At 42.1% G+C, this 14,699-nt stretch overlaps 1 protein-coding gene across 2 annotated transcripts in view; it reads left to right on the top strand.

Annotated features, from left to right (window-relative positions):
- Positions 1–13,632, top strand: part of LOC126282216 (ubiquitin-conjugating enzyme E2 Q2) — a 90,585-nt gene extending 76,953 nt beyond the window's left edge. For both annotated transcript variants that reach the window (XM_049981763.1, XM_049981764.1), the window contains exon 8: positions 12,666–13,632. In XM_049981763.1, the coding sequence (XP_049837720.1) occupies positions 12,666–12,697 (32 nt within the window). In that variant the 3' untranslated portion in view covers positions 12,698–13,632. The remainder of the gene's footprint in view (positions 1–12,665) is intronic.
- The last annotated feature ends 1,067 nt before the right edge of the window (positions 13,633–14,699 follow it).

The following is a 14,699-nucleotide window of genomic DNA, read 5'->3' as shown; positions in this document are numbered from 1 at the left end:
GAAACAGCGGGCAGGTTGGGAAAAGAGGTGTCTCCACTCTGCCTTTTGGCAGTCTCATCAGAAGTGGGGAGAAACAGATGAAACAACAAAGAAAATTAGTGAAAAATCAAACGCGTAAAAAAAAAGATATATTGCAGTAAACTGACTGTGATCGCTGTTAGCAAAAATTACAGTGACGGTTTGTTTTGAGGTAGTACTATCAGATGTCACTAGATTGCAGGACAAGCGATAGTTCAAGAATTTGACAGAAACATGATTGCAAACATTACTTACTAATTGGTTGCATAATTTATCATGTAATTGTTATTACTAAAGTTTTGTTTTAAAATTGGTGTAGTATTTCTAAAAGTAAGCAGGAAGCCTAAAACGTGATTTCTGTGAATGAATGTCGCAGGTGAAGACAGATTTGTTGCATTCTGTTGACATCCAGTGATTCAAATATGGCCTTTGATTTCAAGTGATAGCAGTTTCCCATGTAGTCTGCAATCACCATGAGCATCAACAAGCCACAGTCCCAATCACTTTGTGTGGCAGATATTAAACATCTCGGGCAACGCCGGGCACTGCAGCTAGTTTAAGCTAAGCAAAGAAACCACAGGTAATGCTGGGATAGCAGCAGTGAAAGAGGCATTAGTGAGAAAAGGTGTCCTTTCTGTAGCAATTTGGACAAAGGTTTGAGAAAAATGGACAATAAGAAAGAAAAATAGAGCAAGGCTTGGAGGCATTAGAGTTGTGGACAAGATGGAAGAAGGAAACATAAGTTGATGGATAGAGTGAAAAATGAGGTGGTGTCAAAGAGAGTGGAAGAGAGAAACAATAACTGAATGTAATAAAAAGAAGGAAAAGAAACTGGATTGAAAATATGGGGATATTCATGAGTATCTCCAGGGTGTCAGAAGACCGTGCAAAGACTATAAGATAATGCTATGGAAAGAATATAGCGTAGATGTTGAGTCACAGGTAGGCACAATATAAAAGACTCAGGATAGATAGCTGTTTGCCAAAAAGCTCTTCAAAATTAGACCACACACACACACTATATGGTGTGAAGCAATCTATCCTTTCCATAATATTGTCAAATGTCAAGACATACGGAAAATGACATATCATTGGATGCAGCATCTCTCCAAGTTTAGATTTATAATGCATTCTTTGGAATTATTGCACTAGGGGGCAGGTGTGCCAGGAATTGTAGCCAAATCCTCATCTTCATATTGTCGTGTCAAACTATGTAATAAATAAAACAGAAAGAAACTTCCACATGGGAAAAATATATTAAAAACAAAGATTCCAAGACTTACCAAGCGGGAAAGCGCCGGCAGACAGGCACATGAACAAAACACACAAACACACACACAGAATTACGAGCTTTCGCAACTGGCAGTTGCTTCGTCAGGAAGGAAGGAAGGAGAGGGAAAAATGAAAGGATGTGGGTTTTAAGGGAGAGGGTAAGGAGTCATTCCAATCCCGGGAGCGGAAAGACTTCCCTTAGGGGAAAAAAAGGACAGGTATACACTCGCGCGCGCACACACACACACACACACACACACACACACACACACACACATATCCATCTGCACATACACAGACACAAGCAGACATATTTAAAGGCAAAGAGTAAGGGCAGAGATGTCAGTCGAGGCGGAAGTACAGAGGCAAAGAAGTTGTTGAAAGACAGGTGAGGTATGAGTGGCGGCAACTTGAAATTAGCGGAGGTTGAGGCCTGGCGGATATCGAGAAGAGAGGATATACTGAAGGGCGAGTTCCCATCTCCGGAGTTCGGATAGGTTGGTGTTGGTGGGAAGTATCCAGATAACTCGGACGGTGTAACACTGTGCCAAGATGTGCTGGCCGTGCATCAAGGCATGTTTAGCCACAGGGTGATCCTCATTACCAACAAACACTGTCTGCCTGTGTCCATTCATGCGAATGGACAGTTTGTTGCTGGTCATTCCCACATAGAAAGCATCACAGTGCAGGCAGGTCAGTTGGTAAATCACGTGGGTGCTTTCACATGTGGCTCTCCCTTTGATCGTGTACACCTTCCGGGTTACAGGACTGGAGTAGGTGGTGGTGGGAGGGTGCATAGGACAGGTTTTACACCGGGGGCGGTTGCAAGGGTAGGAGCCAGAGGGTAGGGGAGGTGGTTTGGGGATTTCATAGGGATGAACCAAGAGGTTACGAAGGTTAGGTGGACGGCGGAAAGACACTCTTGGTGGAGTGGGGAGGATTTCATGAAGGATGGATCTCATTTCGGGGCAGGATTTTAGGAAGTCGTATCCCTGCTGGAGAGCCACATTCAAGGTCTGATCCAGTCCCGGGAAGTATTCTGTTACAAGTGGGGCACTTTTGGGGTTCTTCTGTGAGAGGTTCTGGGTTTGAGGGGATGAGGAAGTAGCTCTGGTTATCTGCTTCTGTACCAGTTTGGGAGGGTAGTTGCGGGATGCGAAAGCTGTTTTCAGGTTGTTGGTGTAATGGTCGAGGGATTCAGGACTGGAGCAGATTCGTTTGCCACGAAGGCCTAGGCTGTAGGGAAGGGACCGTTTGATATGGAATGGGTGGCAGCTGTCATAATGGAGGTACTGTTGCTTGTTGGTGGGTTTGATGTGGACGGATGTGTGCAGCTGGCCATTGGACAGATGGAGGTCAACGTCTAGGAAAGTGGCATGGGATTTGGAGTAGGACCAGGTGAATCTGATGGAACCAAAGGAGTTGAGGTTGGAGAGGAAATTCTGGAGTTGTTCTTCACTGTGAGTCCAGATCATGAAGATGTCATCAATAAATCTGTACCCAACTTTGGGTTGGCAGGCTTGGGTAACCAAGAAGGCTTCCTCTAAGCGACCCATAAATAGGTTGGCATACGAGGGGGCCATCCTGGTACCCATGGCTGTTCCCTTTAATTGTTGGTATGTCTGGCCTTCAAAAGTGAAGAAGTTGTGGGTCAGGATGAAGCTGGCTAAGGTGACGAGGAAAGAGGTTTTAGGTAGGGTGGCAGGTGATCGGCGTGAAAGGAAGTGCTCCATTGCAGCGAGGCTCTGGACGTGCGGGATATTTGTGTATAGGGAAGTGGCATCAATGGTTACAAGGATGGTTTCCGGGGGTAACAGACTGGGTACGGATTCCAGGCGTTCGAGAAAGTGGTTGGTGTCTTTGATGAAGGATGGGAGACTGCATGTAATGGGTTGAAGGTGTTGATCTACGTAGGCAGAGATACGTTCTGTGGGGGCTTGGTAACCAGCTACAATGGGGCGGCCAGGATGTTTGGATTTGTGAATTTTAGGAAGTAGGTAGAAGGTAGGAATGCGAGGTGTCGGTGGGGTGAGGAGTTTGATGGAGTCAGGTGAAAGGTTTTGTAGGGGGCCTAAGGTTCTGAGGATTCCTTGAAGCTCCGCCTGGACATCAGGAATGGGATTACCTCGGCAAACTTTGTATGTAGAGTTGTCTGAAAGCTGACGCAGTCCCTCAGCCACATACTCCCGACGATCAAGCACCACTGTCGTGGAACCCTTGTCAGCCGGAAGAATGATGATGGATCGGTCAGCTTTCAGATCACGGATAGCCTGGGATTCGGCTGTGGTGATGTTGGGAGTAGGATTAAGGTTTTTCAAGAAAGATTGAGAGGCAAGGCTGGAAGTGAGAAATTCCTGGAAGGTTTGGAGAGGGTGATTTTGAGGAAGAGGAGGTGGGTCCCGCTGTGATGGAGGACGGAACTGTTGCAGGCAGGGTTCAATTTGGATAGTGTCTTGGGGAGTTGGATCATTAGGAGTGGGATCAGGATTGTTTTTTTTTTTTGGAAATATCACTTTGCCACGAAGAAAAACAATCCTGATCCCACTCCTAATGATCCAACTCCCCAAGACACTATCCAAATTGAACCCTGCCTGCAACAGTTCCGTCCTCCATCACAGCGGGACCCACCTCCTCTTCCTCAAAATCACCCTCTCCAAACCTTCCAGGAATTTCTCACTTCCAGCCTTGCCTCTCAATCTTTCTTGAAAAACCTTAATCCTACTCCCAACATCACCACAGCCGAATCCCAGGCTATCTGTGATCTGAAAGCTGACCGATCCATCATCATTCTTCCGGCTGACAAGGGTTCCACGACAGTGGTGCTTGATCGTCGGGAGTATGTGGCTGAGGGACTGCGTCAGCTTTCAGACAACTCTACATACAGTTTGCCGAGGTAATCCCATTCCTGATGTCCAGGCGGAGCTTCAAGGAATCCTCAGAACCTTAGGCCCCCTACAAAACCTTTCACCTGACTCCATCAAACTCCTCGCCCCACCGACACCTCGCACTCCTACCTTCTACCTACTTCCTAAAATTCACAAATCCAAACATCCTGGCCGCCCCATTGTAGCTGGTTACCAAGCCCCCACAGAACGTATCTCTGCCTACGTAGATCAACACCTTCAACCCATTACATGCAGTCTCCCATCCTTCATCAAAGACACCAACCACTTTCTCGAACGCCTGGAATCCGTACCCAGTCTGTTACCCCCGGAAACCATCCTTGTAACCATTGATGCCACTTCCCTATACACAAATATCCCGCACGTCCAGAGCCTCGCTGCAATGGAGCACTTCCTTTCACGCCGATCACCTGCCACCCTACCTAAAACCTCTTTCCTCGTCACCTTAGCCAGCTTCATCCTGACCCACAACTTCTTCACTTTTGAAGGCCAGACATACCAACAATTAAAGGGAACAGCCATGGGTACCAGGATGGCCCCCTCGTATGCCAACCTATTTATGGGTCGCTTAGAGGAAGCCTTCTTGGTTACCCAAGCCTGCCAACCCAAAGTTGGGTACAGATTTATTGATGACATCTTCATGATCTGGACTCACAGTGAAGAACAACTCCAGAATTTCCTCTCCAACCTCAACTCCTTTGGTTCCATCAGATTCACCTGGTCCTACTCCAAATCCCATGCCACTTTCCTAGACGTTGACCTCCATCTGTCCAATGGCCAGCTGCACACATCCGTCCACATCAAACCCACCAACAAGCAACAGTACCTCCATTATGACAGCTGCCACCCATTCCATATCAAACGGTCCCTTCCCTACAGCCTAGGCCTTCGTGGCAAACGAATCTGCTCCAGTCCTGAATCCCTCGACCATTACACCAACAACCTGAAAACAGCTTTCGCATCCCGCAACTACCCTCCCAAACTGGTACAGAAGCAGATAACCAGAGCTACTTCCTCATCCCCTCAAACCCAGAACCTCTCACAGAAGAACCCCAAAAGTGCCCCACTTGTAACAGAATACTTCCCGGGACTGGATCAGACCTTGAATGTGGCTCTCCAGCAGGGATACGACTTCCTAAAATCCTGCCCCGAAATGAGATCCATCCTTCATGAAATCCTCCCCACTCCACCAAGAGTGTCTTTCCGCCGTCCACCTAACCTTCGTAACCTCTTGGTTCATCCCTATGAAATCCCCAAACCACCTCCCCTACCCTCTGGCTCCTACCCTTGCAACCGCCCCCGGTGTAAAACCTGTCCTATGCACCCTCCCACCACCACCTACTCCAGTCCTGTAACCCGGAAGGTGTACACGATCAAAGGGAGAGCCACATGTGAAAGCACCCACGTGATTTACCAACTGACCTGCCTGCACTGTGATGCTTTCTATGTGGGAATGACCAGCAACAAACTGTCCATTCGCATGAATGGACACAGGCAGACAGTGTTTGTTGGTAATGAGGATCACCCTGTGGCTAAACATGCCTTGATGCACGGCCAGCACATCTTGGCACAGTGTTACACCGTCCGAGTTATCTGGATACTTCCCACCAACACCAACCTATCCGAACTCCGGAGATGGGAACTCGCCCTTCAGTATATCCTCTCTTCTCGATATCCGCCAGGCCTCAACCTCCGCTAATTTCAAGTTGCCGCCACTCATACCTCACCTGTCTTTCAACAACTTCTTTGCCTCTGTACTTCCGCCTCGACTGACATCTCTGCCCTTACTCTTTGCCTTTAAATATGTCTGCTTGTGTCTGTGTATGTGCAGATGGATGTGTGTGTGTGTGTGTGTGTGTGTGTGTGTGTGTGTGTGTGTGTGTGTGTGTGTGTGTGTGTGCGCGAGTGTACACCTGTCCTTTTTTTCCCCTAAGGGAAGTCTTTCCGCTCCCGGGATTGGAATGACTCCTTACCCTCTCCCTTAAAACCCACATCCTTTCATTTTTCCCTCTCCTTCCTTCCTTCCTGACGAAGCAACTGCCAGTTGCGAAAGCTCGTAATTCTGTGTGTGTGTTTGTGTGTTTTGTTCATGTGCCTGTCTGCCGGCGCTTTCCCGCTTGGTAAGTCTTGGAATCTTTGTTTTTAAACTATGTAATAAAATAGAAAGAAACTTCCACATGGGAAAAAATATATTAAAAACAAAGATTTCAAGACTTAGCAAGCGGGAAAGTGCTGGTAGACAGGCACAATAAAATCACACACACACAAAATTTCGAGCTTGAGCTTTCGCAACCGGCGGCTGCTTCGTCAGGAAAGAGGGAAGGAAAAGGAAAGATGAAAGGATGTGGGTTTTAAGGGAGAGGGTGAGGAATCATTCCAATCCCGGGAGCGGAAAGACTTACCCCCCCCCCCCACACACACACACACACACACACACACACACGCACACACACACACAGGTCTCTGTGTACGTATGGATGTGTGTGTGTGTGTGTGTGTGTGTGTGTGTGTGTGTGTGTGTGTGTGTGTGTGTGTGTTCGCGCGCAAGTATATACCTATCCTTTTTTCCCCCTAAGGTAAGTCTTTCCGCTCCCGGGATTGGAATGACTCCTTACCCTCTGCCTTAAAACCCACATCCTTTCATCTTTCCTTTTCCTTCCCTCTTTCCTGGTGAAGCAGCCACCGGTTGCGAAAGCTCAAGCTCGAAATTGTGTGTGTGTGTGTGTGTGTGTGTGTGTGTGTGTGTGTGTGTGTGTGTGTGTGTGTGTTTTATTTTATTGTGCCTGTCTACCGGCGCTTTCCCGCTTGCTAAGTCTTGGAATCTTTGTTTTTAAACTATGTAATAAGTTTCACATTGGAACATGTCTATCTTTTTAATGTGGTTTCACGAAAGAGTAAAGCTAAGTGCTATTAGAAAGAAACAAAGACAATTAATTATTCCAATTTTTTTTAATTGCATGATTTGAACAACGTAAAGTAAATAACTATAAGATTAATTTATTCATTATTGCTTGTTGTACTTCCTATGCTTTCCTGTATTTTACACTTTCTTGCATTGTACCCTTTTCTGTGCCAGCCCACTGAAAAATGTTAGAAGGGGGTTTTGTTGTAATTACTACCTGCAAACGAGCAACTCAATAAATAGATTCAGGTGTGCCGTGTCACAATTGGTGCCCATATTAAGCACCTAATATGTGAGTTAAAAACTTGACCAGGTGCTGTATCCATTGATACATGTCTCGAAGTTTTTGCGCAGTTGTCTTCTGAAACACTGAAATTAAGAAGGAAGCAATGGCTCACAGGAGATGGAGACCCAAAGCACTCACTAACATAGCAGAATATATGACAATGGTGTAAAAATGATAGTAGTAGTTAGAATAATGTACAATTTAGGTTATATCATCATGAATGCCATATTGTATTATTTGGACTATGTCTGGGTTATTTAATTGCATTGCTATGATATAATAATTTGAACCAGATATAAATAACATATTTCATTCCCTTTGATGGGCTTAGCCTAAACAATTATTTAAACTAAGCTGAGAAATTTTTGTTTAAGAAAAAAAGGTGTCATTTATGAATAATATGAAGCCTATGTAGGAGCATACATCTCAGATGTTTAGTTTTGATGTATCTCTAAGCAAATTGCAACACACATTAATTTTGTATAATGAAATTATTCATTTGAAATCTTCATTAAGCTTCTGCCACTGTGTAGTTTCTGAGTTGGACAGATCTTAGATATGTAGAACTCTGAGGCATTGTCGAGTGACTGCATGGTCAGAGGCCTCGTGTCACAGTCTGCACGGCTCTCCCTGTCGGAGGTTCGAATCCTCCCTCGGGCAGTTTGATCCCATCAGATCTTGCCACAAATTTACATTGAAGAGATGTATGACGAAATAAGCCTTGTTGTCCCATAAGGCATGTTTGAATAAATCATGTGATAATGAAAGTCAAAGCAGAAGACTGTAATAGGAGTGCACATTACGAAATTGTGTGCAAATGAGTAAGCCATGTTATGTCATAAGGTACAGCGAATTAGGAATTGGACAGTTGGCAGCATTACCCCTGTTGAGTGATGCTTATTAATGAGCGAGAGTTTGCTGCAAAACAGGTATGAGCAGCATTTTTGTTTATAAACTTGGTTACTCTCTTGTTTGCTTACGGGAGATGAAGAAATATACTGTATGGCATCAATACCAAATAAGAGGGTATATGTGAAATCTACCACATTTGCAAGCAACTCAAATATGTGAAGACAGTTTCTTCACATATTTTCTAATGAAACTCATGCCTGGTTGTTGAGAAAGTATTTAAATTGTTCATCAGGGGACCTTACAGGGAAATGAGCAGCTTTGAAAGATTCTTGAAAAAGCATTTTTAAATGAATGCCAGTGTAGGACTTCGTGTGACTTGGAAAATACTTCAGAGATTCTCATTCCAAAATGCCAGTTGGTTTTAGGGTCTGTAGAATTCAAATTATATGCACTGCTATACAATTTGTTCTTTACGTAGCATACATAGTGATACACACTAGCACATATCTACAGCACAGTAGGAAGTGTTAGACAGTTGACCATCCCATATCTTAATACAATAAGAGTAAGCGGCTCTAGAAAGCTCTGTCTTTCCAAAGTTAAAATCACGCTTATAAATTACATGTTTTCTCAGAAAGTATTTGAGCTATTGGAGTACAACTGAAGACAGGGATTCTTAAAAATATGACTTAAGTTGTTAGAGAGTAATTCTTTATATTGTAACAAAAATTCACTACTTTTTGCGCCATTTTTTGTTTATGAATTCAATAATATGCAGGTTTTTGGAAAAACAGCTGTATCAAGATACGCAGAAGGGACTGTGTAACATTTCATGAAAATTTGAAGCAAATTGGTTTGGTAGATCCTGAGAAAACATGTAATTTGTATGAAAAATAAAACTTTTGTGAGTCAAGCAACAAAGTTTGGATTGCCTTTTTAGTGCATTCCAGGTCCATAAGATGGATTATCTTCATCTTCGGTAAACTACTCCTCCAACTTCGTCTTTGTCCTTCTCCTGTTTACTCTAGCTTCTTGAAGGTGTGTTCAAAAGAAACCGAACTTCAGCTTTATTGCTTATCGTACAACATTTTAAGAACTGTCCCCTTCAAAATAGTCCCCTCTACTGGCAATACACTGTTGCCGTAATTTCGTCCAGTTTTGTAACGCCCCTTGGAACACATTTTGTGGGATGGTGTGCAGTTTTCTCATCGCATTGTCCTGTATCTCCTCTATGGTTTGGAAGCAACATCTTTTCAATGTGTTTTTCAGTTAAGGAAAACGTCTGCTGGGGCTAGGTCCGGAGGATACAGTGGATGGGGCACATTGGGAAAATGGTATTTTGCTAGATAGGTGCAGGCAGGGAGTGACGTGTGAGCTGGTACATTGTCATGATGCAACATCCAACATGGTTTTCCCACAATTCAGGCCTCTCTTGTTGTGCACAGCAGCCCTCATGTTCACTAGAATTCCCTGATAGATGTCCTTGTTGAGCCACCTTGACCTTTGACTGACGCATGCATGGTGTTTTAGGATGTGGTGACCCTTTGTCTACCCACTGCGATGACTGCATCTTCCTTTCAGCATCATAGCTGTACACCCACGTCTCTTCGCCTGTTACGTTCTTCTTAAGAAAGTTTTCATTGTCATTCACAGTGGCAAGCAATTCCTCGCACATTTCAACACGGGCCTTTTTCTGATCTTCAATCGCCAAACATGGTACAAATATTGCACTGATGCGGATGCATCTCAAGTTTTTTGCTCAAAGTTTGATGGCATGATTATACGCTGATGCCCACCACCTCAGCAACTTCCCAAACAGTTAAACGATGATTTCTGTAAATCGCAGCATGAATGCTGTCCTCATGGCCATCATCTGTTGATGTGGAAGGACAACCATACTTGTAATCATTACAGACTGGCATTCTGCCCCGTTGAAAATGTTTTAAAACACTTGTAGCACTGCATGTGACTCACAGTCCTCCCCATATGCTTGGCTAAGCATGTGAAATGTCTCTATGAAAGTTTTTCCAAGTTTGTAGCAGAATTACACACACACACACACACACTCACACTCACACTCACACACACACATACGCGGGCGCGTATTGTTCTTCAAGCTCCTTCATTGCACTAATCCAAGGAGCAGGTTGTACACGTGCTTGCTTCAGTGGCTGTGGTTCACTTGCTTATTGTTAGAGCGACATGAAGCAAATGGCAGTTTGTTCTCTAGACCTGCCACTGGGCGTGCTCAGTAGCTGCAGCACGCTCTCTCTGCTGGTTGTCACACTGTTTCAAAAGTTTCGTTTTGAACATGTCTCATATTTCTAGACTATTTAGAGCCTTGTCAACAGCCCAAAGATATTCCTTGTCTAAAGCAAGCATCATTTGCACAATGTTGAAATCTATCTTCATTCCCATATTTCAAAATACTTTGCATCTTACAACATTGCCATCATTGAAAGTAGTAGCAGAATCACACACACCAAAGTGAAGTGTTTCTATTGCAACAAACAGTGTCTTTGGGATTCTTGACCATACAACACTATTTACCCTTTCATTGGGATTGTGAGTTTTCCATGAATACATATTTTTCAACAGTTCAGGTACAGTTAAATGCTTTAGTCAAGTCTCTGTTAACCACTGTTTTTTATTACTGCCTCTTCCACAGCTTGTTTCATAGATTCTATACAGTTATCTTTACTTTAGACCCTATAAATCTATTATACTTCATGAACTGGGTGGGGGATTTGGAAGATTCTTGATGTCATGGAAAACTGCACCTGAAGTAGCACCCTTACCAATTGTGCACAAGGTATAAACAAACCTAATGTTGTGTTCATAGAATTTGCTTCCAGTTTCTTGATTTGGAGCAACAGCAACACTGTTTCAAAAGGTGGTTATGTATGAACACTTACCACACTTCAGTTCCATTTCACTGACGGGTCCTACGTGATTCTCTTACAGTGTATTCCCGATTGACTGCACTGCACTACTCTAAATACATCTTACACAGTTTGCAAAAATTCCTTTGAGAACTGACGCAGCAAGTATTTCATTCACATACGATTTGCCTGTAAAGCATTTGTACTTTCACTAACTTAACCAAGCTTTCCCTGCAAAGTACTTCCTTCCTCACTTTCATATCAGTGGGCAGGTATACTAGCAAGGTTAGGTTCACACACATGGTTATTGTATTTTTTGTTTACGGTAATAACACCTACCTTTGGCTTTCCAGCATTTCTCCGTTCTTAAAAGCCTTCAGAGGATTTTTAGTCTTCTTTGTTTGCCCACGATTATCCTTCAATAAAATAGAGGCTTCAATGAACAGAATTCACTACAAATATTTTCAGGATTACAAAAGAGTAAATAAACATGAAACATGTGACGATCAAGTGAGTGATGTATATCGAACTAACCCAGGTTAGCCACAACACTTATTTTGTAACACTCATTTTCTCTCACATCACTAAAAGGTACATATTGAGCTTGTAGATTCATGAGTATGACATTTGACAACACTTTAACGGTGCCACAGTAAGTCACGCCCACAAAGAACATATTATATAAATATTTTAAAAATAGTTGTAGTTCTCTGAAGTGAATAAATTATATATCAACTGAAATGCAAAAAAATTGAAAGTTGAACATTTCATGACTTTGAACCTTTCTAAAGCCCCCTAAAGGAAAGCTCACCACCGTCTGATATACCAAGAGGGCACTTTACCAAATTTTTATATTAACAAGTAGTTGACTGTCGACACTTATTTGTAAAGACTGTAATTGTAGTGTCGGTAACAGTGACACTTTGTGTTGTATATTAGAATTGATGTTTCTGCTAGCATACAGTATTTGTATTGTTTGCTCTAATTGTTATAGAACAGCACTATTACGATACTACACTATATGTAAGAACATATTATTTATAAATGTATTTAATAAATTAATATTGGTTTGATTGTAACTGGTGCCAATTTCTTTCCACATTGTCACCTTCCCTAAAATGTCTTAATTATCTATGTGCTTTATCCTGTACAAAAATGTTGGTGCTGCCATAAAACCGATTTAGTTCATGTTCTGTGCATCCCCTGCAGCATGTTGTAGTGGGCTAGTAAAATTCTGGGGTGTATCCTTGTCACACTTGCATTACAAATCTTAAATACAAGGCCAAGGTATTTTAATTGTGAAATTTTTTGATGTTGTTGTCCGAACATTTTCAGCCATAAAAATTGAAAGTTTTGGAACCCAATCAGTTCTTATTTTTGCTTAATCTGGAGTTAAAATATGTGAGGGTTCTTATCAATTCTTTCAAAGTATTCTTACCAGGCAGAAGCATACAGGACCATCTGTCCTTTCATTGTATTTATCTTGTATACACATTCATTCAGATTACATCTTAATTTGCTGTTTTAATTGTTGGTTTTACTTTTCACAGGGTGGTTCACTCCTCCAAAAGAAGACGGCTAATCGACATAAATTTTCACCTGTCTCGAAGTGACTGGGAAAGTGTAGACTGATGAACAAATACTTTCAATTTTTTAATGAACTGCAATGATTGCTGAGAACAGCTTAAAAAGCAACAAATTGTTGCGTGTACTGAAAAAGTGAATGTGACAAATGGTGATGTAACTTATAAGTGTAGGCCTCTTACTTTTTATGAAGGGCTCTTACAAAACAATATTTGCACGCACAGAAATGTATGTTGAGTGATTTCAGTGTGTGAGTGACGAAAGTTTCGAGAGAAGTAACAAATGTATGTACGTGACTGATTTTTATGTGGCGTAGGCATGATGTATATCTAGTGCATCTGAGGTGAACCAGAATGCCCCTTGGAGACTGTACTGCTACCTGTACGCCCTATTTTTGTGTTGCTGGTTTCTGATTTCCCATTAAAATTTTTATGATAGCTGTGGCATGGTATTAAAAACTAAAGTGTTAAGATTTGTTGTGATAGTTGCAACATTCCACACATTTGGCGGCAGCTGGAGAGCCAGTTACAGTCTTTGTAAGAAACATTACAACTGTATAAATCATACTATCTTGTAGCTCTCTGCTATAATCCTTAATGCCTTGAAGGTTATTTTTCAATGTGTACTCCAGATTATTAGGTCAGTTCTTATACTCAGTGACACTGATAGAAAATGTGTAACAGTTTGTTATTAAAGATTTTTGTGTGTATGATGCAGACAATTTGTTTCTTATGTGTGAAAATAAGAGAAAATTTGTTTATAAGATAATGTTGAAAGTTTCTTTAAAAAAAATGCTAGACAAATTATATATGTTTGGCAGCTGTGAAAATAAATTTGTGGATACAGTGAAGAGCTGTGGACAACAAGAATCTTTCCTCATAATCTTCTAATGAAACTGAAATGTAATAAACCTAATAATCAGTGTTTTAAGTAGGTGGTCTTTTGTTGTCTGTTGTCTCTTCCATTGTGAGATAGAGAGAGAACTTACATGTTTATTTAATTTTGGTGTTATTTCCTTTCATGTTACTTGCTGTAGCCTTGTGACTCATTAGGTAAGTGCCAGAATATGAGTCAAAAGGTCTCATATTCAATCCCCAGTTGATTCTATGATTTTTTTCCCTTATGGTATTGCTTCTGTCACATATTTCAGTGATTTATTGGTGTGAAAAATGCCAAATTACACTGTGATTTAGAGATCGTGTGGAATTGGCTGGGTTCTTAAAATAAAGAGGATACAAAATACTACATAGATAGACATAAATATTCCCACTATGTACAATATTTATACACGTTGTGACCTATATTTGGCTACATTGATGGCATTCCTTTTAGCCAGGGCCAGTTCCAGCCCTGTGGACAAATCCAGACAAAGGTGGCACTTCATGAGAGAACTAAAAACTTTTTCCTCCCCACATTTATGCAGCGATTCTCTGTCCTGCATAATGGCCCATGCACATGCACTCCCAAAAAGTGGGGTCTCAGGCAATGAAACATTAACATTGGTAAGTACCTGTATTAAAATGTTGCAAATGAGTATTAACAAGAAGACAAAATTTTTACATTGAATGACTTACCAAAACTTGCACCTTTACCTTTCTTGGACTGCTCTGAGTGAGCTATTCAGACGCAGCTTGCAATCTGCGGTTGCAGCTTAACTTCCGTCAGTACCTCTCTCCTATTTTCTAAACCAAAGTAGAGCTGTGAGGGTGGGTTGTAAGTTTTCTGGGTAACAAATTCAGCAGAGCATTTTCCTGGTAGCCATAAATGTTCTTAATTTGGTTTCCAATACGACATACAATTTTAAACTGCCAGAAGTTTCAAATAAATGAAAAACCCCGCAGCAGAGTGAAAAATTCATTCGGAGAAATCTTTATTGGCTGTTGTAGAGCTACAGCTTCCAGATCTCTTTGCTTCTGAACTATACATATGTTTGGAATTAAAAGCTCTGGTCTGCAGTCAGATAATGGTTCCAAACCGCAGGGGATTGTCAAGTTCCAGGA

Source organism: Schistocerca gregaria, chromosome 7 (genome assembly GCF_023897955.1).
Source record: "Schistocerca gregaria isolate iqSchGreg1 chromosome 7, iqSchGreg1.2, whole genome shotgun sequence".
Classification (NCBI taxonomy): Eukaryota; Metazoa; Arthropoda; class Insecta; order Orthoptera; family Acrididae; genus Schistocerca; species Schistocerca gregaria.
Note: the sequence above shows the minus strand (reverse complement) of the source record. Positions and strands in the feature narration are given on the sequence as shown.